The sequence below is a fragment of the Vulpes vulpes genome, chromosome 1 (assembly GCF_048418805.1).
Source record: "Vulpes vulpes isolate BD-2025 chromosome 1, VulVul3, whole genome shotgun sequence".
Classification (NCBI taxonomy): domain Eukaryota; kingdom Metazoa; phylum Chordata; class Mammalia; order Carnivora; family Canidae; genus Vulpes; species Vulpes vulpes.
In genome coordinates, this window is record NC_132780.1 from 131,930,653 (window position 1) to 131,955,431 (window position 24,779).

At 51.8% G+C, this 24,779-nt stretch overlaps 1 protein-coding gene across 4 annotated transcripts; it reads right to left on the reverse strand.

Annotated features, from left to right (window-relative positions):
- Positions 1-152: 152 nt before the first annotated feature.
- Positions 153-24,009, reverse strand: IP6K3 (inositol hexakisphosphate kinase 3). Of its 4 annotated transcripts, none has more exons than XM_072730134.1 (6): positions 23,656-24,009; positions 14,070-14,402; positions 6,307-6,511; positions 4,968-5,143; positions 3,693-3,868; positions 153-1,794 (listed from the first exon to the last, which is right to left on the reverse strand). In XM_072730134.1, the coding sequence occupies exons 2-6, from the start codon at positions 14,266-14,268 to the stop codon at positions 1,327-1,329; spliced, it is 1,224 nt and encodes a 407-aa protein (XP_072586235.1). In that variant the 5' UTR covers positions 14,269-14,402; positions 23,656-24,009; the 3' UTR covers positions 153-1,326. The 4 variants fall into 4 exon arrangements, with proteins under 4 accessions (XP_072586235.1, XP_025846537.1, XP_072586242.1 ...); XM_025990752.2 differs by having other exon boundaries at positions 23,680-23,872; XM_072730141.1 differs by lacking the exon at positions 6,307-6,511 and having other exon boundaries at positions 23,680-23,872.
- Positions 24,010-24,779: the final 770 nt, after the last annotated feature.

The following is a 24,779-nucleotide window of genomic DNA, read 5'->3' on the forward strand; positions in this document are numbered from 1 at the left end:
CAGTGAACTGTTCTTTCTTTTCTTTCTTTTTTTTTTTTTTTTCCCAGGGAACTGTTCTTGCTGTACACACTAGTCGCCCATAAATTGGAACAGCCATACAGTGTGGTGATCAGAATAAACAAACAGAAAGGGTAATAAGGCACACCAAATAATTACTGGTGACCTCAGCAATTTTATTAACAAATTTATTTCCCTAATTGGGTAACGTATCTTCATGCTCGACTCAAGGGCATTGTAATGGGTTTCCACACTGCAGAAGAACTAATTAATTAGGACTGTTTGCTCTTCCGTATTTACACTTGTCCACCAGTCTTGTAAACATTGCACCTGGTTTCCTCGGCCCTCCAGCCTTCTCTCTCCTGATTCCCCCACCCTACCCCCAAAATAAATAAATAGAAAGCAAATAGTATAATTTAATATCAGTAGCTCATCCTTTCGTGCAGTCCACCCCCACTGGAAGCTGCATTTTATGGTTAGAGCCATTTTGTGGCCAGGATCTAGTCAAGTTATCGCTCCCAATAGGTACTCGGAAGTCTAGAAAGAGACCCTTGTCTCCATGGGCAAAAATGGAGAACCTGGGGTCTCGATTTGCCAGGGCTGTGTCTGGATTGCCCTTGCCCATTCAGACCCTGGGTAGGAAGCTGGTGAGATGGGCAGATCTGCCCCACTCCTTCCTGCCCCACCCAAATGCCTCTTGGGAAGGTAGGAGACAGTCATTCGTGAGCTCCAGAAAAATCATACACTTGTGAACTCACTGTTCAGGTCTTCTTCAAGTAGAGTTTTTTGCCTCATAGCTTGCCAAGACTTCAGTGTGACAACAAAAAAGCATTTTTGGGGCAGCCCTGGTGGCTCAGCAGTTTAGCACTGCCTTCAGTCTGGGGCCTGACCCTGGGGGCTCGGGATCGAGTCCCATATCCAGCTCCCTGCACGGAGCCTGCTTCTCCCTCTGCCTCTCTCTCTCATTGTGTCTCTCATGAATAAATAAATAAAATTAAAAAAAAATTTTTCAACGCAAATTCTCCAGAATCTTCCTGTAATGCTGGCTTCTCACTCCTGCCGCAGCCCTCCAATGTACTGCAAAATGGTGCCATTTCACACTGACTGTCCAGTCTCCAATGACCAGCATTAGTATAAGATGCCAGCATACGTGGAATTCCCTCCAGAGCTAGTTTCTTTAGCAGCCAGTAATATACCTGCCTTGTATGGCTTTTGAATGTGGATATAATTATTACAAAGACATCTAACAGTTTCTAGAGTACCCTGGCTGGCAGTTAGGTCCCTTTTGAGAACTAGACTCCAAAAAAATCTGGATAGGCCCAACAAGCCTCATTCTCCCTCTTGAATATCCTGTAGGATCTGGATGAGGTTTTCTAGGCCAAAGATATAGCCCGGATCTGGTCCGTCATAAGTGGTGTGTTCGTTCCAGGAGCCTTTGTATGTTGTGTGAGCAAAGTCGATCATCCGGATGTCAACTTTGGTGAGACCTCCAGCAGAGATGCCATGGGTCGTCTGCGGAGCCTCCTGAGAATGCAGACCTCCTGGGGTCCTTTCTGGCAGCTCCTGCCCATCATAGATGATGAGGAGAGAGCTGGAGTAGAACCGATATGAACTCTGGCTCCTAATGACCGAGAGGAGGGCCCGGAGCTGGTGCTGAATGGGCTCCAGGAGCTCTGTCCGGAGGCGGGTTCCGTCATGCAGGAACTGATGGAGTGCTTGTCGGAACCCCTCAACGGAGAGTTTTCTTCCGTAATACTTGTCTTTGCAAAGAAAGTGCTTCTTATCAACTTGATAAACCTTATAATAAAAAAAGAAAATGTGAAGAATTGCCAACTTAAGAACAGACTTGGAACTGCTATGGTTGCAGTGTCAGAAACTAATAGGATATATAAACAGTTTTCTGGGAGATGCAGGGCAAGCATGGCTGAAATGAATGGAAGGATGATCTTTCATCAAGCACCAGGGGATCTTTCACATTTCAAAATGCTTTCTGTGCAAGCTTTTAATAGGAATCCAGGGTCTAAATATTCTTCACCCCACAAAGGTGATCCTCCACCCAGGAGGAAAAGCTTTGGATCACCTTTCTTGTGAATTTCCAGTGTCATCCTCCAAATCATGATTTAAACCCTGGCTTCTGGCCCTCTTCAATTCAAATATTAGCAAACCCAAGCTAGAAAGCTTCAGTAGGAATCTGAAATCACAGCCAATGGCCTTGGAAAGCCAACTAGATTCAAATTTCCCCAATTAAGTTTATAAAGTCCTTTCTCTGCAGATTCTAAGGAAACAATCATGGCTCTTGAGGTAAAGCAGGGTTGACTGAAGATAAAAAGATCAAAAGACGGGCTGGATCAGGTATGGGTGGGGTTTTCAGGCAGCCAGCTCAGCTGAGGGGAGCCTCACAGCAGCCCTGGGAACTGGTGGCTCCTCCTTGGCACCAGCACCTCTCCTCTCCCCTGTCATGTCTTGGCCACCAGAAAGGAACAGATGGAGGAGATGCTGATGGGGGGTGGGGGGACAGTGGCACCTGCTCCCATTTCATTCAGATGGCAGAGGCAGAGGCAGAGGCTGTACCAAGGCCAGAGGCTAGCATGGCCGTGACTTGGCACACCTCTACCTGGCACACCTGGGAAGGGCAGCCCACACCTGGCCAAGACAGTTTCTCAGGTCTTTCCTGCCTTCAGATTATGTGGTATGTTTATGGGAAACCAGTGCTGAAAAAATCAGAAAGATATGATAGACTTGCTTTGGAGGGCTGAAGATGGGCTGCTAAATTAGCTGTCATAAATACATGACAGGCGTCATTGTCTAAATAAATCAGATCATTTTCAGAAGATTGGAGGTCCAGAGAGAGATTCCATTTACACCCCAAATCATCACACTCCATTCTCTTGAGGACTGCATTCCAAACCTTCCAAGGGACATCTGTGCAACAAATTTATAGACTCCACTTCCAGCTTCAAGGGTGGCAGTTTCAATTAAGGAAAGCTTTAACGTGTACCGTCAAATTGGTGTCTGGTTTTGCTTTGGGGAGATAGACTGCAAAATCAAACGAGTGGGGAAAGTTTATTTCTTCCCTTTCCTATAGCCCCTGCCACAGGCCACATCAGAGCTGCAAAACTGGGGTAGAGTCTGGGCAATAAAAAACTAACTTTCCTTTGCCTCAGCTTAGCAGGCTATGATCTGCTTAATTCATTAACCAGAACAGGTAGCAAACAACAACAACAACAAAAACCCAGAAAAGGTGGAGTAGGAAGAAGGAATGGCTTCTAAGAATTCAAAAAGCAGAGTGCTGTACAGCACTAGAGAAGGAGAGGGTTCAGCTTTATCCTTCAAGAGACTGAGAAAGTCACGGAGTGCACAGGGAAGCTCTTTTTCACGTCTCTCCTCAGCCCCTGCTCACACACTGTCATCAGAGGTCTGCTGTCAATATGGACAGGACCCACGTGGCCACTGGGAAATTTAAGCTGCCAGAGACCCTGAGACAGAGTTTGAAAAAAAAAAAAAGTGGCTTTTTGGCAGCACTTTCCTGAAAGGGGCTCTTCTAGAAATCCCAGTATATCCTAGGGCAGATAGCGTTTTCTGCCTGGGCAGGCTGTGCCCAGCTCCCTCCTGCGTGGCTCTGTACACAGAAGTGTCTGGGAGACATGCTCACCACCCCACAATGGACATGCCAGGATGCCCAGCCCTGCACCTACCTGCATGCCGCAGATGCGCACGCCCAAGCAGGCCGAGGTGCTCTGCGCACACTTCCTCATGTGGCGGGCCTTCTTCTCCTCAGACACATCATCCCCGTGCTGCCGGGTCCCCATCTTCAGGTCTAGGATACAGGGGTGCTTATATTGTGACACGACGTTTTCCAGCAGCAGAAACCCTGGTCACGCCAAGTTCAGGAAGGCTCTGCCGACATGAAGGCCACTGCCCCTACGGAGGCCGTTAGCATGCCTTGGCGGATGCCTGGGAACACAAAGCTATTCCTTCTCTCTCGGCTCCTTACAGACAAGCCCATCATCCCCCTTAAGAATTCCACGTATTAGCTTTGCAGGCTGCTTTAATAAGTCGATTTATTAAAAAAAAAAGTCCATTTATTTAGGGGAGTTTATGACTATGTGAGCTTTCTTTTTCCTTTTTTGCTCTGAGATTGAAATCTAAATGCAGGCGTGAAATCCCTGGCAGACCATGCCCAATTTACATTTTATGGCAGAAAATCATAAGGCTAAAACCTTGAGTCACTGAACAGGCCAGTACCTTTTGGGAGAAGTGGGTTGATGTTAGCTTTGGAGATGAGTTGCAGGAATATTAATTTCAGCAGAGTAATTATCCTGCAAAAGCTTCTTAGGGATTAGGACTGCAGATGTGTCTTAGTAAATACTGTGAAACCAGTCACCCGTCTTGCAGGAAGGAGCCCAGCGCTGACAGAGGGGGCGTTTCAAGCCTACATGTACTCAGAACATGGCAGCCTGAGAATGAGGGAGGAATGTCTCCCTCACGGGCACTTCCCTGATGGGGGAACCACCCCCCTCACCCCGTCAGATCCATAGGAAGACATCTTCAGGGAGAATTTGGAGGGATAAAAGGGAGGCTGGGGTGTGGGGAACAGACCCATCCCTCTGAGCCTCCCACTGCCCCCACCCAGCATGGCAGTCATCATTCCTATCTGCACACAGAGACCTCCCAGCCCAGCCCCCTCTGCCCAGGTGGCAGTGACACAGCCAGTGGCTTGACCATGGGCACTGTGTTCAGCTCAATTTCCAGTCTGACTTTCCCACACTCTCTAATTTTTCTTTTGGAGAGATCAGATTTCTTCTAGGTCCTGGGTTTGAGGGCTTGTGCCTCGAAGTGTCCCTCACATCAGTCTCTCTCCCCACACTTCCCCCTCCCCTGGCCCTGTGTACACCCCGTCTGTCTGTCTCCACCACCCGCCTTCAATCCTCCCACCCTTTGATAGGTGGTAGGAGTGTGAGCAAGGATACGGTGCCGCTTGTTCTCTGGGTACTCGGTGCACAGGCGGGTCAGGTGGGCCTGATGGCACTGCAGGCCCCACGGGTTAAAGCTCCTCCTCTCAGACTGGTTCCCTTTAGCATCTTCCACCAGCGAGGAGACTTGGGCATTGAGTTGGAACTCGGACCTCAGGAGCGTCGTGGCCGGGCTATGGGAGACGGAAGCGAATGATAGGCCAGCAATGGCCAGAGGACTGGAGAAGGGTGCCCATCTCTGTGACTGGGCTCTCCAGAGTTGGGCCCTGACACGGACTGTCCCTGGCTACTCTCCAGGATGCCTGCAGGGCCTCTGTATGCCCCTCCTGCCCCATTCAGGCCCTGGGCACCAGATCAGTCCACACTGCAGCCCTGGCAGGGCGTCTCTCAGAACCCCAGAAGAACTCATTAGGAAACGTCATCCCCTCCTTAGAGGGCTGAGGTGGTTTAAATTCACTTGTAAGTGACCTGGATTACTATTGTGCTATTGAGGCGACACAGCGTGGAGAGAGCAACCCTCCCTAGAATCAGAAGGCTGGGGGTTTAGGCTGTGAGTGTGCCATGTCATTGTTCCCTTGAGACCTCAAAGTGTCCTCAGGGGTGGGAATCCTGGATCCTTGGTCCACCCTCTCTCCTGTCCTCCACATCTTGGCTTTCCCATCTGTGAAATGGAGATCATGTGTACCCACTTCCTGACGCTGAGCCAAGAGGCTTAGTTAGATCCGCTGTGCTCCTTGAGGAAGGGAGGTACTTTCATTGTATTAGCTCCCTTTGGTTTTCCAGAAATGTTTTATAAGTCCCCAGGGGTCCTTTTCATCTGAGAAAGGTCAGCTAACATTATCAGAGGCTTTGGAGACCTCTCTGGGATCTCGGGTGCCTTGAGCTGCCTGTGCCTCTGAGGTCCCAGGGGGGACTTCATTGACCTCTCCTTTTCCCTTCCTGATTGCTAGGGAAAGGTGATTTCTGACTGCCATTAGCCACTTTTCCTTTGTGTCAAGTCTTCTGGGTTTCTGCATTGCCCCCATCCTCACACCCCACCAGAGACACTTCCTGGTCTCGGTGAAACAGGTATTTAATTAAACAAATATGTACTGAATGCCTGCTCTACATAGGACTCCGTACATGCGGCAGCTTCTGAGGTAAATACATCAGTCCTCCCTCTAAAACCACAGGAAAGAAAATCCATTCCTTTTCTGGGTCCCATTGCGCTTCTAGACAGAGACTTCATGTGAATCTCTCACTCCCTTGTCCCTACTGGGGAGCCGTTAGCTTTGGCGCATGTGGGAGTGGTACTGGTCCTTGCTGGGTTTCTGCCATCCTGCCACATGGCCCTCACCTCTCCTCGAGCGAGTGTGCCAGCTGCCACTGGGTGAGGGGGTGGACGCCACCACTGCCGCTGGTGGTCTGCTGGAGAGTCTGCCATAGTGCCACTGCTGCCGACTCCGTGGAGACCTTGAAGGGCCCCCGGTTCTCCTTCAGCGGGTTGGCCACCAGGCTGAGATGGCCTCGGCTGTCTTTTTGGAGGTGCACCGTGATGGTGCCTGCAGAGCACACGAGGGAGGAAGGGAGGGGGAAACCAGATGGAATTTACCTGGTGGATGCGTTGCAAGAGGTGACATCCTTTTGAATTGTAGTTTAATGTAATGTCACTGATCAACCCCCCCACCCCTTCCCTAACTCTTCTCTCAAGGAAGAGTTATGGGGACTGTTCCAGAATGAGCCCAGGGCAGAAAATAGCCTTGGGCTGTTCTGGGCACAGGCTCTGCTTCATTGCATCTCTCTGCCCTTTCATGCTTTGAACAAAGTCAGTCCCATACATTTTGTTCTCACCTTCTGGCTCCTCAGTAGTGGTACCTTCCCCGTCAAGACAGAGCTGTTTCCACGGGGCACAACCTGGCGTCATTGGAGCTGGTCCTCTGTAGAGAGGGCCCCTCTGCCTCAGGGTGGCTGTGAGGGAATTTGGGGCCCATCCCATTCCTCCCCGTTGCCTCCTTCATCATCCTTTGTCTCCCTTCCCTTTCCCTCTCTCTTCTTCCAGGAAGCCCACCTCAGACAGCCTTCCAGGACCTGGCCTCTGTGTCACCTTAATTTAGACCCCCACCCCTACTCCTGGTCTCTGGCTTTAACACAGATGCCTGCCATCTCCTTCAGCTAGACACACAGCACGTGAATATTATTGATGGAACATGGTTCTTTGATAGGAAACAGGAGACTTGTAGGATTTCTCCAGCTACGGTAACTCCTGACCGTTGGTGTTTGTAATCGAGACACAACAGCCTGCTTCATTCGCTGCTTGTGAGAGTCAGAGTGCAAGGGAACCCAGTGGACAAATGTGCTAATTGGGCTTCTCCTCCGGGACATTGGCCAGGTCACGTAATTAGGTCTGGCACGAATGCCAATGACTCCGTGGCCACCCACTTTCGATTTCTTGCTCTGGTGGCACAGTCTAGGAGTTCCCTCGTGGAGTAGGCTTAGCATCAGAGCTAAGTGGGTGCCTGGCCTCACCCAAGTTCTGGTGGAGTCAGAGTTATACTCTTGCTGGTGGCATGGGAGACAGCCACACAGATGGCTTTGCGAGGACTGGATCTCTAGACTTCTTCCTGCAGCTGATGCCATGACTGTTCTATTGGCTCCTTCTCTCACCAAGCTACCCTCCACCTGTCCCCACCTTTCTCTGTGCCTGCGAGGCTGACCCTGTGGAGTGCACCAGTGGCTTCCTTGCCCCTGGTTTCCCAGGGGTTTGGCCAGTGGAGGACATTGGCAGGAGATGGGGTGGGGCAGGAGAAAGGTGGAGGTATTTATCCTACTGGTTCCCTTGGTGCTGCAGCATGATCCTGTCCCTCTAGGGCCCCCCTCTTGCTGGGTCAGTGATACTGTTCCCTCTCTGTGGCCTTCGGGCCTAGGGGTGGTCACAGCCTTTTAGTGCTGCTGGCCCCTCTGTGCCTCATCAGCACCCCCTTGTCCTCTTAATCCTGCATGCACTCCTATGAGCCATCCCTTTGAAAATTCTCCTCATTTAAACCCCTTTCAATATACCACTCATTTTCTGCTGGCACTCTGACTGAGAGAAGGGGGGCTGCACGTGATTATGTCCTCTCAAGTATTTATTTCCTCCCCCGGCCACTTGGTCACTTTCCTGGACATGTGGTAATTTCTGCTGCACCAGCACTCAAGGCATCTGATTTTCCTGCTTGTGTCCCTGCCCTGGCTGGTCAGTGCAGACGCTTGCTTTCAGGGCTGCTCTATAATTCAGCAAGTCACTCCTCAGGCCATCTGTGCCTAGCTCAGCGGTCTCTCCGGTCTAGTCCTGTCATCTCAGATTCCTGGTGCCCTAAATTTGCAGCCCAAGAGTGACATTCAGTTCTCTCTAGCTCCTTAAAAAGAATTCTGCTTTTCCTCAGCTCATGTCAGGCCCCTGAGTCTTGTGAATTAATAATGATACTACTAATAATACCATACGTGAACCTGGCATTTTGCGGTTTCCCTGAACACTGGCATGCATCCCCAGGTGGAGCCCACCAGAGGTGTTCCGCTCATGAGAACAGGGGACTGATGGCAGGTCAGAGAAAGAACCATGGTGGTAGCAATCAGTGCCAGGTATCTGTTTCTGTGCTTTTCGTTTGTTACTACCTAGTTCTAGCAGGCCTGTGATGCCCTTGTCTGCGGTTACTGAGACTCAGAGAGATGGAATAAGTTGCCTAAGGTCACACAGTAGGGGTGGAGCTCTTGAGAAGGCCATGCTCCAAGTGGGTATGGAAGAAGGGAGAAGCTGTAACACGGAGCCGAGGTCTTTAGCCTTTTATCAGGAGAGCAGTGTCGTCATGCTGTGTTTACTTGTGGGTAGGTGAGGAACATTCCTGCTGTGTCCCTATCAGATTTGTTTTGGCCAGTCTGTTCCGTGAGAGTGAACAGAGAAACCATGATCCCACTACCTTAGAGGGTCATCAGTCCAGAGGGCTGGGGGTGCCAAGAGGCCCCAGGACATGGTGTTTATGTTTCCATTCCTAGTTCTTTGGCTTGGAGGGTTGCTGTGCTTATTCCCTGGAGAGGGCCTGACCCGGAAGCCAGCACCAGGTCCCAGAGCTCACCCCTCCACAGTGGGGAAAGGAGAGCGCTCTGGCTTCTGTGCTTGTCCTTGGGGAGCTTGGAGCCTCCCAGCTGCCTGGAGAGCCCAGGATGTGTGCCAGACAAGGGCAAGGCCCTTTTGGGTCTTGTAAAGGTCAGCTCACCATCTGGTCTTGCCCGCGGTGGGACTATGGTATCACTCTTGCCAGAAACCACTGTCTCGGGGAGCCCCCGGCCTCAGGAGGCCTCCCCGGAAGGACAAGAAATGTGACCTTCACCCACTTCTCTAGGCTCCAGCTCTTGTCTGATCTCATCAGATCTGAGTGTCTAAATAAATGGAGGTGAGCAGAGGTGCAAAATAGCCCCAATAAAATCCAAGTCATTTCTACTCCTCATATTGTCAGAGCTACCCAGCCAGACTCCATGGCCCTGCCTCCTTGCTTCGCCTTTCTGCACGCCTGTGGCTCTGTGTCTCTGCCTGTCCATCTTCCTTGCGTTTCCCACAGCCATCTCCATCTCAGCCCAGACCTTCCTCTGAAGCCCGAGACCTGTAGCAGATAGCTGCCTTGCAGACGACTTCAAGTTGCCAGCTCTTCACCGAAGCAGCGTATCAGTGGGATCAAGACTCCTTGGGGCTTGGATTGGTTTTTGGTCAGGAGTCATGTCGGTCCTGGCCCGGCTTCTGGCTTGCTTTGTATTTCCATGGGGGCTGGGCCTGCAGGGATGTGGGCTCCCAGCACTGTGCGGCCCCCGCCTGTTGAGCCTTGTGAGCCTGTCACCAGCCCCCAGGCTCCCCAACCTGCAGTCTTGCCAGCTGAGCGCACAGGAATGCTTATGGGCAAAAGTGTTGCCCAGAGCACCACAGCAGTTTCGGGTTGGCCAAGCAGCTTCCCTAGCCTCCGGGAATGTTCTGTCCTGTACGCATGTATGTATGTATGTATTTTTTTTAATTTATTTTTTTATTGGAGTTCAATTTGCTAACATATAGCATAACACCCAGTGTGCTCATCCCATCAAGTGCCCATCACCCAGTCACCCCAACCCTCTGCCCACTTCCCTTTCCACTACCCTTTGTTCATTTCCCAGTTTTAGGTATCTCTCATGTTTTGTCACCCTCACTGATATTTTCACTCATTTTCTCTCCTTTCCCTTTATTCCCTTTCACTAATTCTTATATTCCCCAAATGAATGAGACCATATAATGTTTGTCCTTCTCCAATTGACTTACTTCACTCAGCATAATACCCTCCAGTTCCACCCTCGTCAAAGCAAATGGTGGGTATTTGTCGTTTCTAATGGCTGAGTAATATTCCATTGTATACATAGACCACATCTTCTCTATCCATTCATCTTTCCATGGACACCGAGGCTCCTTCCACAGTTTGGCTATTGTGGACATTCCTGCTATAGACATCGGGGTGCAGGTGTTCTGGCGTTTCACTGCATCTGTATCTTTGGGGTAAATCCCCAGAAGTGCAATTGCTAGGTCATAGGGGAGTTCTGTTTTTAACTCTTTGAGGAACCTCCACACCGTTTTCCAGAGTGGCTGCACCAGTTCACATTCCCACTAACAGTGCAAGAGGGTTCCCCTTTCTCCACATCCTCTCCAGCATTTGTTGTTTCCTGCCTTGCTAATTTTCCCCATTCTCACTGGTGTGAGGTGGTAGCTCATTGTGGTTTTGATTTGTATTTCCCTGATGGCAAGTGATGCGGAGCATTTTCTCATGTGCTTGTTGGCCATGTGTATGTCTTCTTTGGTGAAATTTCTGTTCATGTTTTTTGCCCATTTCATGATTGGATTGTTTGTTTCTTTGCTGTTGAGTTTAATAAGTTCTTTTTTTTTTTTTTTGAATTTAATAAGTTCTTTATAGATCTTAGATACTAGCCCTTTATCTGAGAGGTCATTTGCAAATACCTTCTCCCATTCTGTAGATTGTCTTTTAGTTTTGTTGACTGTTTCTTTTGCTGTGCAGAAACTTTTTATCTTGATGAAGTCCCGATAATTCATTTTTCTTTTGTTTCTCTTGCCTTCATGATGTATCTTGCAAGAAGTTGCTGTGGCCAAGTTCAAAAAGGGTGTTGCCTGTGTTCTCCTCTAGGATTTTGATGGAATCTTGTGTCACATTTAGATCTTTCATCCACTGTATTTATTTTTAAGCTCGTGAGAGCATCTGTTTGCCAGTGTCTATAGGATGAGTCTGGCTTATCTGTTCACCAGCCAGACTTAGAAGTATGTCCTTGCATGCCCAAAGCTGACAGGTACGCTGGGAGGCAGAGGGATGCAGCCCTGAGATGCTGTTGTGCCGAGGAGCCCAGCAAAAGGCCCGGGCGTGCTCTTGGCATGGGGAGGCTACCCTTTGGAGTGACGTCCATGCCCTACATTCCCGGGTGCCATCAGAGCAGGGCAGTGAGAAGGGAGAGGCTGTCCTCCATGGCATACAGTAGCCACTACAGAAACTGCCCCTCTCTCTAGGGCCCTTCCCATGGGGGAGAAAAAGGGAGGCCCCCTGTGGCAGTCCCCCTGACCTGAGGTCACCAGTTGAGTGACTCTGGGCAAATCATATCCCCTCCTTCATTGGGCTAGATGACCCCTGAGCCCTGGCATCTGAGGAGCCCGTCTCCTGGGTAACAGTGGCTGGTAGAGCAGGCCTTGATGGCCACAAGCCTACCCTTAGGAGCCACACCTCGAAGCTCTGAATCCCAGCTCTGCCTCTCACTGGCTGCATGGCCTCAGGCAAGTCCTGTCACCTCTCTGGGCCTCAGTCTCCTCACCTGTGAAATGGGGATCGTAGTAGTACCTGCCTCAGAGTGTTGTTGTGAGGATTGAGTTGATAGTGGAAACCATTTTCAGTGTGTTCTGCACTGAGTGAGCACCGACGGTTAGCTGATCCCACTTTTCTTATCTGGTGAAACGAGAACCTGCGCAGCCTGAGAGCCCTTGGAGGGACCTTTTCCCACCTAAAACCTGACCTCAGCCACCTGCTTCAGGCATCTGAGAGTGTGAGGGCTCTGGTTCTGGGCCTTTCTCTACTGTCTCCCTAGATGTGTGTTTCATTACATGGTGCCTGGCCAACGGCACCCTGCAGATCACGTTCTGGCTGCTGAGTGAATCCACGTTTCTGCACCATGGAAACCTCATGTTGGGAGTCATTCGAGTCCGTGGACCCTGCCTCACCCTCAGCAGGGCTATGTGGTCTCACCTGAGGGGTGTCCTGTGGTTCCCGACCCAGCCCCCTCCCGGCTCGTGTGGAAACACCATCCCCCAGGTGAAGCCCCAGGACAGAAGTTGAAGCATGTTCTGTGACCGCTGATACGTGCAGCTGTGATGCCTTGGCTTCAATTAATCTATCAAATTAGCAGGAGGTACCAGAGATGAGCCCAACCTGGATTGGGAGGCAGAGTATAGAGTAGGGGTCTAGACAGGAGACCAGTGCCTGAGGGTGCCCGAGAGTGGGGCTGCACTACACCCCCCACCGCGGAGGAATGGGCACGTGTAGACAGGACACAGGGAAGGCATCAGGATGGGGTCCTGGAGACTAAGCAGCCTCTTACATTTCCCTTCTTTGCCTGTGGCTGCCCTGGCGGTCTGTCTCAGCTCCAGAGCTGTGTCCAACAAGCGTGAAATGCTGCGGGCAGGAGCCACCCCACGCAAGATCCCGCCACCCTTTTACTAGGTTGAGTTCGGTTGTGAAAGGACAGACGTTCATTCCAGTGGGCGCTCTGACAAGATGGGCAGTGATCCACAGCTGATGGGCAACACTGGCCTGCGGCTCCAGAGGCCCCAGGGGAGGTATGCACAGACTGCACACCAGCCATCTGCCCCTCCCTCTGTGTGTGTGTGGTGCTCTGTGTGTGTGTGTGTGTGTGTGTGTGTGTGGTGCTCATATACATCTATCTTGCCTCAGACTCTCGGAAGGTCTTGGCAAGCCAGGACTGAAGCAGTGCCTGGGGCTCAAGGCCTTGGCCCCATATAAATGAATCTCACTCTGGGACATGTTGAATACAGATTCCTAGGCCCTGATCCCAGGGGTTCTGGTGCACAGATCTGCAAGGGAGCCTGGGAATATGCATTTTAACCCCCCCCCCCCCCCCCCATCAGCCTTGGTCAATCCCAGCACATACTCTGAGAAACACTCATAGGGCTAGGCCGTGTCCTTCCCGGTTATCTTGATCATTGAAATGCAAGTGAGTTTTTGACTGACTTATTTGGATTTCATCATCACTTTTATTGCAGATACTTAGATGATGAGCACAGAAGCTTGTAGTCACAACAGTTAAAAACCTTTGAAAGAGGTCTTTTCTCTGGGCACTCATCATCCTGTTGAGGGGCTGGTGGCTGGCAGAGTCATGCCCTGAAGGCTGAGTGTGGACAAAAAGCCTGTCCCATGGACGCTGGCCAGCTGCCCAGAGTGCCCCTGCCTGGAGGCCCACAAATGGTGGCCCTCCCCACCCAGCCTTCACTCCCCTGAACCCACCTTGGACTCAGATCCAGAACACACACTGCTCTCTGCCTCATTGCCCCCATTTTACCTGGAAGGCAGCCCATGGCCCTGGCTTGGCCACTATATGAGGATGTTCCCATCCCAGTTTCCTCAACATATCAGGTCCCAGCTCCTTCATGCCCTGACCCAGGCCTGAGGTTCCTGCCACCCACCTGGGTCCCCAGAGGGAGCTGAAGGAGGCCTCAGCCTGCCATGTCTTTCCCAGCCCTGGTCACAGGACCCAGCCGTGGCACTTCCGAAGCACAGACCAGGGTGGGGTTGGGGTGTCATTTTATTCCAGTCTCAGTTCCTCAAAGCCTGGTGGCTTGAGCTTATTTGTAGGGATGCCAAGTGGCATTAGACTCTGGGCCTGGAGGCTTGAAGAGTTCAGAGAAACTAGGACAGGGAAGGCCAACTGGTCTGTGGGAGAGGGGCATATCTCCATGGCAACTCTTACACACGCCACAGTGCCCGGGGAAGCAGTGGGTGCATGCGCACGAGCCCAGCCCAGTATGGCAGGCGCAGAGCCACATCTGGCTGCCTGGACACTCACCTTTGTACTGTGGAGTGAATCGCTTCATGGCCAGAGGCAGGGATTCGTAGAACCTCTGCTCCCGGAAGATGAGGGGCTTGCATACCGTGTGCTCATCGTACTTCATCACGCTCAGATGCCCTCCGACCTGGTGTAGGAAGGGCTCTAGCCGCACGCCCACTCTGGCATCCCCAGCATCTGTGCTGTCCTGCACAACCATGTATCCACAGGAAGAAGGTCTGGGGTAGAAGAGGCAGTTCCCGGACAGGAGGCAAGGCCGTCAGTGGTCCTCAGCTTTCTCCTTCTTGGCCTTTGTCACTGTCATAGCACAGCTGTCCTTCTGTCTGTGGGCCCCTGGAAAGCAGAGGAGGAAGGTGGAAACGGTGTGAGGGAGATGGTGTGCTGAGAGGAACAGAAGGACCCACAGTTCCCAGCCACGACCCACCAGTAGTTGAACGAGACTCGAAAGAGGCATCTGTCACTTCTAGAATAATCTGTCCTAGGAAACTGGTAACCATGATTGCCTCCAGGAAGCCAGGATGAGAGGTAGACTTCTCTAAATACTGTTCTGTGCCCTTTGAATTTAAATATTAAAACATTTAAAAAAAAATCAAGCAGTACACATAACCGTAGGCATCCAGAGTACACAGATTGTCTTAACTCCTCATGTTGTGTTTCCTGCCTGCCTTAGGGAGTATTGGTCACAGGCCCAAGAAGAGAGCAGAGTCCCTGCTATCCAGGCACTCAGCCTCTTGCAAGGGCTTAGGGGGTACAGGAAAGCTTCATTTTTGTACAGAACAGCTGTGCACGTTAATCTACATCATGGCTTCACGACAGAATTGCTGTGTAACTTTGAGAAGTGACCAAACCTCTGCGCCTCTGTTTCCCCATCTGTAGAATGAAATAATAAGGATACTTCATGGACTTAGGACAAAATTAAGGTAAAGACTGTGAAAAGGTTAGCTGAGGGCCCAGAGCTAAGTACTCCATAAATGTAATTTATCATTGTTATTTCTAGCATTATTGCCATGGTAGTTATATCTTCCCAACAGCTCTGGGTTGAAAGGAAGGCAGTCTTTCTCACTGCCGCTTTGCACATGAGGGAAGCAAGGTCTGAAATGCCTTGACCAGGCCCTGGTGCAGGCCAGGAGCGAGGCAGGAGGAAAGTGGAGGCTGCTTGTCTCTGGGCCTTATTCTCTGCTACCTGCCAGAGCTCCCCCTCCTCCCTAAGGGCAGGCTTGCTGGAACTTGGGGCTGGAAATGCAGCCCCGAAAGACATCCTGACTTTGTCTCAGGAGAGTGCCAAGGAGACAGTGTGAGGGGAGGCTCTTCTGGCCTCCTGTTTGAGAGGACATTCCTACAGGGGTGCCCATCACTGCCGAGTTATTAATACTCTCTCCTCTGTTGGACTCCCAGCCAAGGATGCCCTCAAGCTAGGCAGCACTGGACATGATTAATGCCCTGAATGACCTTCAGTCCAGACTGTCGGCATGGCCAGCTGGCTCCATGCATGGAGTGCCTATCAATTTGTTCAGGACCCCAGCTCAGAGAGCTTCCTGCCACCCACCTGTACCTCTGGCACCAGGTGGCGCTGAAAGCCTCAGCCTGGCCCATTTATTACCCCCTCACCCCCTAGGGGTGTCTCTCTCTTTCTCTCTCTCTCTTTCTCACATTAGCTACTGTCTTTTGGGCCACAGAGTGCCTGCCCCTTTAGGAAGGGACAGGTGTTTTGCCTGGTATATGCATTTGCTTTGCTGGATGTAGGATGAGGCTTCTAAGAGCTGCCTGTATGGCTGGAGCATGATGGGGGAGGTTAGGGTTGCTGGGCCAGGTATCAGGGGTTCAGGGAGCCTGAGGCCTGATGGTAAGGGGCTGTGATGACACCACAGCCTAGGCCTTACCCTGGGTCTGCTCTCAGACTGTAAAGAAGGAGCCCCACTTGAGCCTGTTCCACGAGCTGAGAATCCAGTAGGAGGCATCTCGATGCAGACGCAAATCAGAAATTGGCTCAGGGATAAGTTGATATATGACAAGATAGCACAATTGCTTGGCAAACCCAGCCTTACTTGCAAATTTGGTGAAGGCAAGAAAGAAGAAAGAAGAGAGAACCAAGGTGGCCCCACACCAACCAACCCGGCCTGGCCTTGCCAAGGCAGCCCAGCTGTGCCGATGTGTCCAGGTGGTATCCCAGGCGAGCCCTCATGCTCCCATGCCAGCAGCCCACCACCCTCCCTCCCCACACTCCTCTCTCCCGAAGGAGCCCTGAGGGAATCAGTGTCACCTTGCAGTGGTGGTGTGGGAGAGGAAATAGCAATAAATGGTAATAAAGTCAGAGAGCTTGCTGGGTGCCAGGCAATGTTCTAGGTGTGTTGTATAGATCAACTCCTTTAAACTTCACAACTACCCCATGAGGTAGTATTATCAGCCTGTTTCAGAGATTGGGAAAACGAGAGGTTAAATAACTTGCCTATGTGCACCCTGCCAGTAAGGAGGGAGCAGGGATTTGAACCCAGACACTTGTGCCCCATAGCGTACTTACCCACCATGCAGCAGGGTGGTTGAGGGCTACTGTGTATCCACTTTGAAAGTCAGAAAATTGACCCCAAGGAGACTGGAACTTGGCCAAAGTCACCTGTAAGTCACTGGCTCTGCTGGGACAGGACACAAGTTTCCTTGTCCCCCAGGCCTGTCTCTCCTCCAACCTGATGGAGTAAGTGCATGTCCCAGTGGTGGGTGGGCTCCGCACCTCTACAGAAACCATCATGGCAGGTCAATGCAGAGCTGGGGCTTGGTGTTGACCTTTTTGGGACTCTTTGGCTAGGGGTTTCAACAAGACCCAAGAGGCACTGTCATTCCCAGATGTTCTCAGGAGCCCTGCCTGAACCTTCTTAGAGAGCAGAGAGCAAGCCAGGGGCATCCAAGCAACCCATGGCACAACAGTGCAAACTTAGGGTGAGTTGATAGTGATGGGGTATCTGTTGGGTAGTCAGCCTATACTTCTAAAACTCTAGATTTGGGGCACCTGCCTGGCTCAGTCAGTAGAGCATGTGACTCGATCTTGGGATTGTGTGTTTGAGCCTCGTGTTAGACATAGAGCTTATTTTAAAAAAAATGTTAAAAAAAAATCTAGACTCAACAGGTAGGGAAACTGGGGCTCTTCCTTTCACGGGTCATCTGAAGGTATAGGTGAAGTGATATCTGAGGGTCCTCCTACTCCTGAGCTGTATGGTTCTGACACAGGTTGGTGGGAAGGGGCAGAGGAGGATTAGGGCGGTGGCCTCAGCCCCTGAGCTAGGCAGGTGGGTTTGCTGCTGCTCAGGGAGGCACTCTGTGGCTTCCCATTGGCACTAATGCTGACCTTCCATTCCCGAGGAAGCTTGAGGTTGTTCTCTGTCACCATCTTTGTTGTGCAACCTCCCATTCTCTGGGAATGAGTTAGGGAAGACCTCCATTCTTCCCAGTCCTCCCTCAGAAGTCCCAAGTAAATAATTCAAGCTGACAGGTCTTTCTCAACCCAGACCTTCCCTTTGCTACATGCAGGTACGTCTGTTATATGCATGGGCCGTGGCTTTGATCAGTGCTCTGTTTCCTCGGAGCACTGTGCAGGGAGTCAGGAGCCCAGATCTGTTGCAGGCATTCCCACTAGCCTCATGAGGCCCCTAGGATGAACTCCTAATGTTCATCTGAGTCTTGATTTCCCACCCACTGCCATAGCCTTGTCATGATACTCAGATGACAAAATGCACAGAATTCCTTTGTGAAGTCCTCTTCCCAAGTGTCTCTGCCACCCGAGGCTTGTCACTGCGTGGGTTATTCTCAGGACTGACTCAGCTTGGGTGCTGGGAGGCAGGTGAGGCACCCGCTTGAGACAGGACCTTCCACTCCCTCTGACACACTCACTGAGTACACTGGGCTCCCTGCAGTGTGTCAGAGGGAGACAAATGTCCTTTCTCCAGCCCACACTTCCCCCTGTAGCCCCACAGCCAGCCCCTCACCCAGCATCCCACCCTAGTGTTCTTGGGGAGGGAGAAATAGGAGACAGGGAGGGAGAGTGGGCAGGGAGGGAGATGCCCCGAGCCAGAAGAGTTCAGCTGAGAGCCCCCTCCCCAGGAGTAGTGAACAAATGACCTCAGGTCCCGGTGTCCTCTTCTGTCACTGGGTTGTGTCCTGAATGAAAAACTCTGGGCTCACTCCAGGAGGCTCAAGGGCTAAAATCCCTGATGGGCCCCACTGTCCAGCTGGTGATTAAATGAACCCCTCCTCCCCCGCCCCGCCGTGGGGCTGCCTCCGTCATTGCAGCCCCTTGGGACCTGAGCGATAGCCAGCCTGCCACAGGGTTGCAGGACACTCCCTAGACTGAAAGGAGGGTCATGGACAGCAGGGCCTGGGTTTGTATTTGGCTTCCAGAGTGGGGACAGATGACAATACCAGTGATGCCAGACACAGGGACAGAGGCCACCAGCAGGCTGAGGGGAATGAGTGCCTCGTGGCTCATCACTACCAGTTGGCACATTTTATTTCCTGAGAGTCTGTGTATATAATCTCTGCTGCATGCTAAACCCGGGTTCATTAAAAATTACAGAAGCTCTGCCCCTTTTTAAGCCTGCCGTTCCCATTGTAGGGAAGATGGCAGGCAAGACCGCAAATCAAACTTGTACCAGTTCAAACTTAGACGAAATTCGTCATGAACAGTATCTTATGAGAGCCTGTCAGCTCCTTATATCTGGAGACAAGCTGGCTGACTGTGGTCATTGTCAGCGCTGTTCACAAATAGTCTGTTTTTTTCCTGTGGGAATGTGGTATGATTGCGCTTCCCTTGCCCTTTGAAGGTAAGTGCAGCCACGTGATTTGCTTCTGCCGACATGATGTGCATGGTAGTGACAGATGTCATTTCCAGTGGGAACTTTAAGGGCAAGTCATTGCCCATGTCCTCTCTCTCTGGCCCATCTTGGAAGCACCATCACTCCCTGAATGACTGACTATACATGTTGGATATGTAGCCTGACAGAGAAATACATCTCTGTGCTAGTAGGCCCCTGTGATTTTGGGGGTGGTTTGTTATGCAGCACAGCCTCATGCTTCCTGACCAGTGCACCAGCTCACAGCCAGATTCCTATCATGGAGCCCGGAAGTGAAAAGTGACCTCACTTGAACCAGGCAGATACTTCATGCCCAAATATATCCTATATAATAGTAGCCTCTCCTGTGAAGCATCTCCTGTGGATCACTGGCTTTATAGTCACTATCACCATTTCTGAAGAGAATCACTCTCAGGTGGGGAACCTGAGGGTCTGAGACGTTGAAGACCTTGTGTACAGTTAGAGGAGCTACTGAGCACGCTAGCTGGGATTCAAGACTGTCTACTCTAAAGGCCTCAGGGCTGGGATCCTGTCTGAGGCCCTCTTCATGCTGTGTGCCTCAGTGGCCTACATCAGACATGAGAGCCTTCCAGGAGCTCATACCCAGCTGGGTGGTGCACTGCTGGTGGACAGGGTCTGATGGGGCGCTCGGCACTGTGGATTTGCAGGGCCAGGGGCAAAGGGCTGCTGCCTGAGGGACGATCTAGAGCCTCCCAAAGCCACACCTCCACAAGCATCATCTTTAGACCAGAACAGTTATACTCTTGGAGCATGATAACCTCTCAAATGTATATGAACACTTTGGAGATTACCAAAATACAGATTCATTTAAAGGCACTATTTGAGTTCCTAGTAGTTTTTATCATCATCCATTTTCTCAATCAGTGGATACTAAAAGTATAATGAGTATCTCAGGAGGACTCGTAGGGAACAAATTATGTTGAAATGGAGTCCTAGTTGAAAAGGTTTAGGAGAGGTACTGCTGTCATCTGTGACAGGCATGGTGTCACACTTCCAGGATAGGGTCTGAGCAGGGGGAGATGCCAGCTGTGCCTGGGTCTGGGGGAGGCTGAAAAGGGCCTGTCTCAGGAGAAGACGGGACGCAGGAAGCAATAGGGAAGTGGCCAGGGCTGGCCAGGAGACCAGAGGGAGGGCTGTGAGTGGCAGTAACCCTGGCTTGCTTTACTTGCTGGCCTAGAGGGGTGGAGAGAAGGCCTGGCCACCCAGACTGGGGGAGCGCCTGTCTGGTCCTGCTCAGGCCAAGGAGGCGGGGGTTGCCTGAGAAGGTGAGGTGAGGAAGCCTTCAGGATTGCATTCCAATAAATCTGACGGGGCAGGAAGTGTTTTGGGAAGAGATAATTAAGAAACAGCTTGGGGCAGCCCCGGTGACGCAGCGGTTTAGCGCCGCCTGCAGCCTGGGGTGTGATCCTGGAGACCGGGGATCGAGTCTACATGTGACTCCCTGCATGGAGCCTGCTTCTCCCTCTGCCTGTGTCTCTGCCTCTCTCTTCGCTCTCTCTGAATGAATAAATAAACAAATCTTAAAAAAAAAAAAAAAGAAAGAAAGAAAGAAACAGCTTGTATCAAAAGAAGACTGCAGTATGAGATGTGTCAGGCTGCAGATTCAAAAGCAGCATGGTTTATGGCCTGCCCTCTCTACTCTGAAGCTCTACTGTACATTTCGTAGGCCTGCTGGAGCCAGAGATTTGATACAAGTACCGTTCAGTGTCTTTGTGATGCCCAAGGGAGCATTTTTTAATCTATTAGAGAAGAGAGGACCTGAAAACCATTTAAAACTGCTTAGGTTGTAATGGGCAAGAGGATTTTGAGTTTCTCATGTGGCAGAGGGTTGTGTATCATCTGGGGCCATCCAGGCTGGGAAAGCACAAGATTATTTTCTGGGGGGAAAAAGCCATGTTTTAAAATCCACTCTAAAAATGACTCAAGGGCTGTAGGATGGCGTGCCCTCCATCTGTGTGGTCCTCTACCCAATGGGATCAATACCGAACACTGGGGGACTTCACACATCACCTTCTCAGCCATGGCTGAAATATGTGGCTTTGCGGAGTATCTGTTCCCCAGGGAAGGCCTGATAGCCAGAACCACAGAGAAATGCTTCATATTCCTCTGTCACACAAACTTGTTTCAGGGCTGATTTTATCCTTTGAGAGAAGTTTTTTTCCTCTCCTTTTCCTTTAACATTTAAAATCTCCCAATGTTCCTCCAATTTGAGGACCAAATGCGATTTTAATACAGCGATTATTAGTTTAGAAGCCCTTCAGCCACTGACAAATGTCCTTAGCAGAGGCAGCAGCAATGTTCTGAGCTTGCTGTCAGGGCGGGAGACGCATGGGGCAAAGATGACTGAAGAATCCCAGTGCCACTGGAAGGGCTACTCCGGGGGTGGCTAAGGCAGGAGGCTTCTTCCTCCCTCACCCCTACGGTATCTTAACCTCGTGACAGCATCATGGGCCCTCGGGTACCGTGGGCATGGTTACTGATGGCTCTAGCAGCATTCCCTAATTCCCTTAGGACCTGACCCCCTAGAAGCTGCATCTGGGATCTTGGAGGCTGCTTACCACCCAGACAGGCACATTTCCCAACCTCCGACACCCTTCCCCAGGCCTCTACACCTTTCTCTAAGTACTGTGATCAGCAGCCACCTGCCTTACATAAGAGGCCTTTGAGCTAGACAGGAGGTTTTGTCAGTGGTTAGCATGGCAACTTTATGGCTGCAAGAAGAAACGTCCTTTTAAGGTCAAAATGTAACGATGGGTGGAGCAAGCGTGTGAGCGTGCAGACGAATGTGTAAGTGCATGTGTGCGTGAGAGCGAGAGGTCCTGATGCTGCAAGACCACCGGTGGAACTGGCCCACTCGGCCGAGCCAGCCTGTTCAGGGAGAGCGCGAGCGGGCCTTTCCCCAGCAGAGGGCAGCAGCAGACATGCCAGCCCAAACTCCACAGCCAGCCCACCCGCCCTGGCCCTCTGCCAGGTCACACATTCCGGACCTGGACTTGCTGGGCCTGTCCTCAGAGAGCCCAGAACGGCGGCTGAGAGGCCCCTGCCTTTCCCAGGGGCAGTTTTTCAAGAGCTCAGGAGTTACCTTCAAGGTTGATGTCCCTCCACGTTCCGGTCTCCTCTCACTTCACCCTACTTTTTCTCAGGGGTGTCTGTTTGCAGGGGAGCTTCCTGCCCTTGATGAGGTGTGTTCTGAGGAATGGGGTGCCTGGCTCCATTCAGAGGGTGAGGGACCCCAAAGCCGGTGATATGGCTTGCCAAAGAGGGGATAGGGCATAGGAGCTGGAGGGCATATCCCAGCTGAGAGGAACGTGGTCCTCAGCAGCACCCTGGGAGGGTCCCAGGGGCCTCAGGCCCTTTGCAGTGGAGGAGCTTCTCAGATCCTCGATAAGGAGCTGGCTTTGGGGAGTACAGCACAGGAAGGGACTAGGAGACCTGGCCCTGCCTCAGATTCCCTGTCCCTTTCTTTCTGGGCCTCAGTTGCTTGTTCTATACTGAGAGGTGTCTGACTCAGCCAGATTCTCACTCCTGTGGGATGACTGGCCCTTTCATTTAGCAGGTCAGTGTGGTGATGGGTAGGCGGGGCGGGGGTGGGGGGTTGGCAGAGACACTTTCAGATTGGGGACTTAAAAGACATACAGACCCACATACCTTGATTGTATCCTGGTCCAAACAAAGCAATAAAAAACACCCAGGGGGCCATCGGGGAAATATGAATATGAACTCCACGTGGACATTCTTCGGGAGGTGTTCATTTTGTCAGTGGGATAATGGCCATCGGGGTTGTGTAAGAACCTCCTGAGGTACTTCAGGGGGAATGCTCTGATGTCCAAAAATTGCTTCAAGTACTTTATCCTTAGGGTAGTCAATGAAGCAGATATGGTAAAGGTCACACAACCATGTGAATCCTGGGGTAGGATATGCAAGAGTTCATTATATATCATTCCCCCTGCTGCTTCCTGTAGGCTTAAAGTTTTTCATGGTAAAAAGGTTAAATTATAAACTGGTAGCTTTAAAAATCTGTAGAAGCCTGGGCCCTGCCCCAGGGGATCCGAATCTCTGGAGGGGGAACCTGGGATGGATGTTTTTAGATCCCCTGGAGGTCCTGAGGACCATGACAGGCTCAGACAGGTTCAGGTCTCAGATTTACTGAGGTCAAGAAGAGTCCATGGGGAGGGGCTCCCCAAAACTGTGCCACCACCCCAGGCAGGGGCTCTCGGTAGTGCCCGTGGTCAACCCACACTCCACAGGGGCACCCGATACCCAGGCCATAGGCCCACTGCCCACAGGCTGAGGTCATCCTGGCTTCGTGCACCCCTCCCCCGCCATGGAGGGTGGGGCTGCCGGGACAGGACACACTGTCCCTGGAGCCCAGGGGCTGCTGCCTGCTTCTCCCCAGACAGCTGCCTCTGTGAAGGGTTAAATGGTGGGAATCATTGGCTCCCACCCCTGTACCTGCCACCCAGCTTTCTCTGCAGGCCCAGCTTGCGGAACCCACCCTGCCTACATGCAGGAGCCCAGGTTAAAGACTCCTGGACAGCCTAGGAAGGCTGGGATGAGTGACTCTAAGGCCAGGGCACAGAGATGAGAGACAAGCAAACAACAGAATTTCTGCTACTGAGCCAACCCAGCAGCACTCCCACATACACAGATGTATAGACGCACATAAATAAGCAGGCTGGCACCTCCATGAGGTAGACCCCTTGTTGGGGGTGGGGGACTGTCCTCACCGTATCCACAGAGGCAGCACTCACCAGGGCCTCCTTCCTGGAAGCACAGCAGGGAGTGTGTGGAAGAGAAGGTCCAGTGGAAAGGAATCTCCTTCGGTGGCTGCCGACTGCTGGCCCTGAGCAGAGGCCCTTCCCGGCGCCCCAGCACAGAGAGCTCACTGTCCACTACGGCGCTGGTGGAGAGGTCTGCCTAGACCCAGGTCCGCCCAGCGGGCCTGGGACAGGAGGTCACCTGACCCTTGGGAAGGGCTGGCAGAGGCTGACGCGTCCAGCTGTCAGCTGGTATATGGCTGCTCCGAGCAGGGGAGCAGGGCCTGCGGCCTAGGAGGGCATGTGAATGAGGAGGAGGAAGAGGAGGAGAGGCCTGAGGGAGAAGCTTTATGCTCTGCTGCCTGGTTGGAGGTCAGGCCCTGTGCACCAGGGCCAATTGCATGAGGTCCCCAGTGGTTTTTTGATTCCTTGAGGTAAGGCTAGGCTAGGGAGTCTTTTTTCCCCTCCCTTCACCCTCTTCCCCACAACTTTACTGTCAGCTTGCCCCAAGCTGTCACTCCCGCGAGAGGGAAATCAGGCAGGAAAACAGCAAGCCAGTCAGCACTCGATCAGCTTGAAAACAATCAGTCAAATAGTTTTTGAGGCCTTTGCCGGGCTGCCCCAGGAACCTGCCAGACCAGGGACTGTTGTCAGGAGATCACAGAGCAGGTGTTGGAAAGGGTGTTCAGCAGGTTGAAGGGCAATTCCAGTGTCTTTGGTATGCGAACATGGAGCTTAGGGGGGGGCCCCTTGCCCAGCCTGGGGGGAGCAGGGAAGGCATCCTGGGGGAAGTAACCATTGGATAAATAGGATCATCCAGGTTGGGGTGGAGAGGGTGGTGGGAAGAGCATGCTCGCTAAGGGAAGAGCACATGCAAAAGCCCAGAGGCAGCGGGGAACAGGGTGATCTGGGAGGTGGGGGCTTTTGGAGCATGCAGGATGTGGGGAGTGATGACAGTTAAGGCTGGGGTGGGGAAGTGAACCTCACAGGTCTCTAACCTTGGCTTCTCAGGAGAAACTGAAGGGCATTACATCAGGAAGGGCCAGGCCCAGGTTGGCGTTTTGAGCAGAGTGGATGCTTTGAGGAGAGTAGGT

Bases quoted from the DNA above. Each gene is read 5' to 3' on its own strand.
- IP6K3 (XM_072730134.1), bottom strand. From the start codon at position 14,268: ATGGTTGTGCAGGACAGCACAGATGCTGGGGATGCCAGAGTGGGCGTG. The intron at 5,144-6,306 runs GTGAGGGCCATG...CGTCTCCCATAG, and splicing joins GCACACTCGCTCGAGGAGAG to CCCGGCCACGACGCTCCTGA. The intron at 3,869-4,967 runs GTATCCTTGCTC...TGGCGTGACCAG, and splicing joins CCCAGAGAACAAGCGGCACC to GGTTTCTGCTGCTGGAAAAC.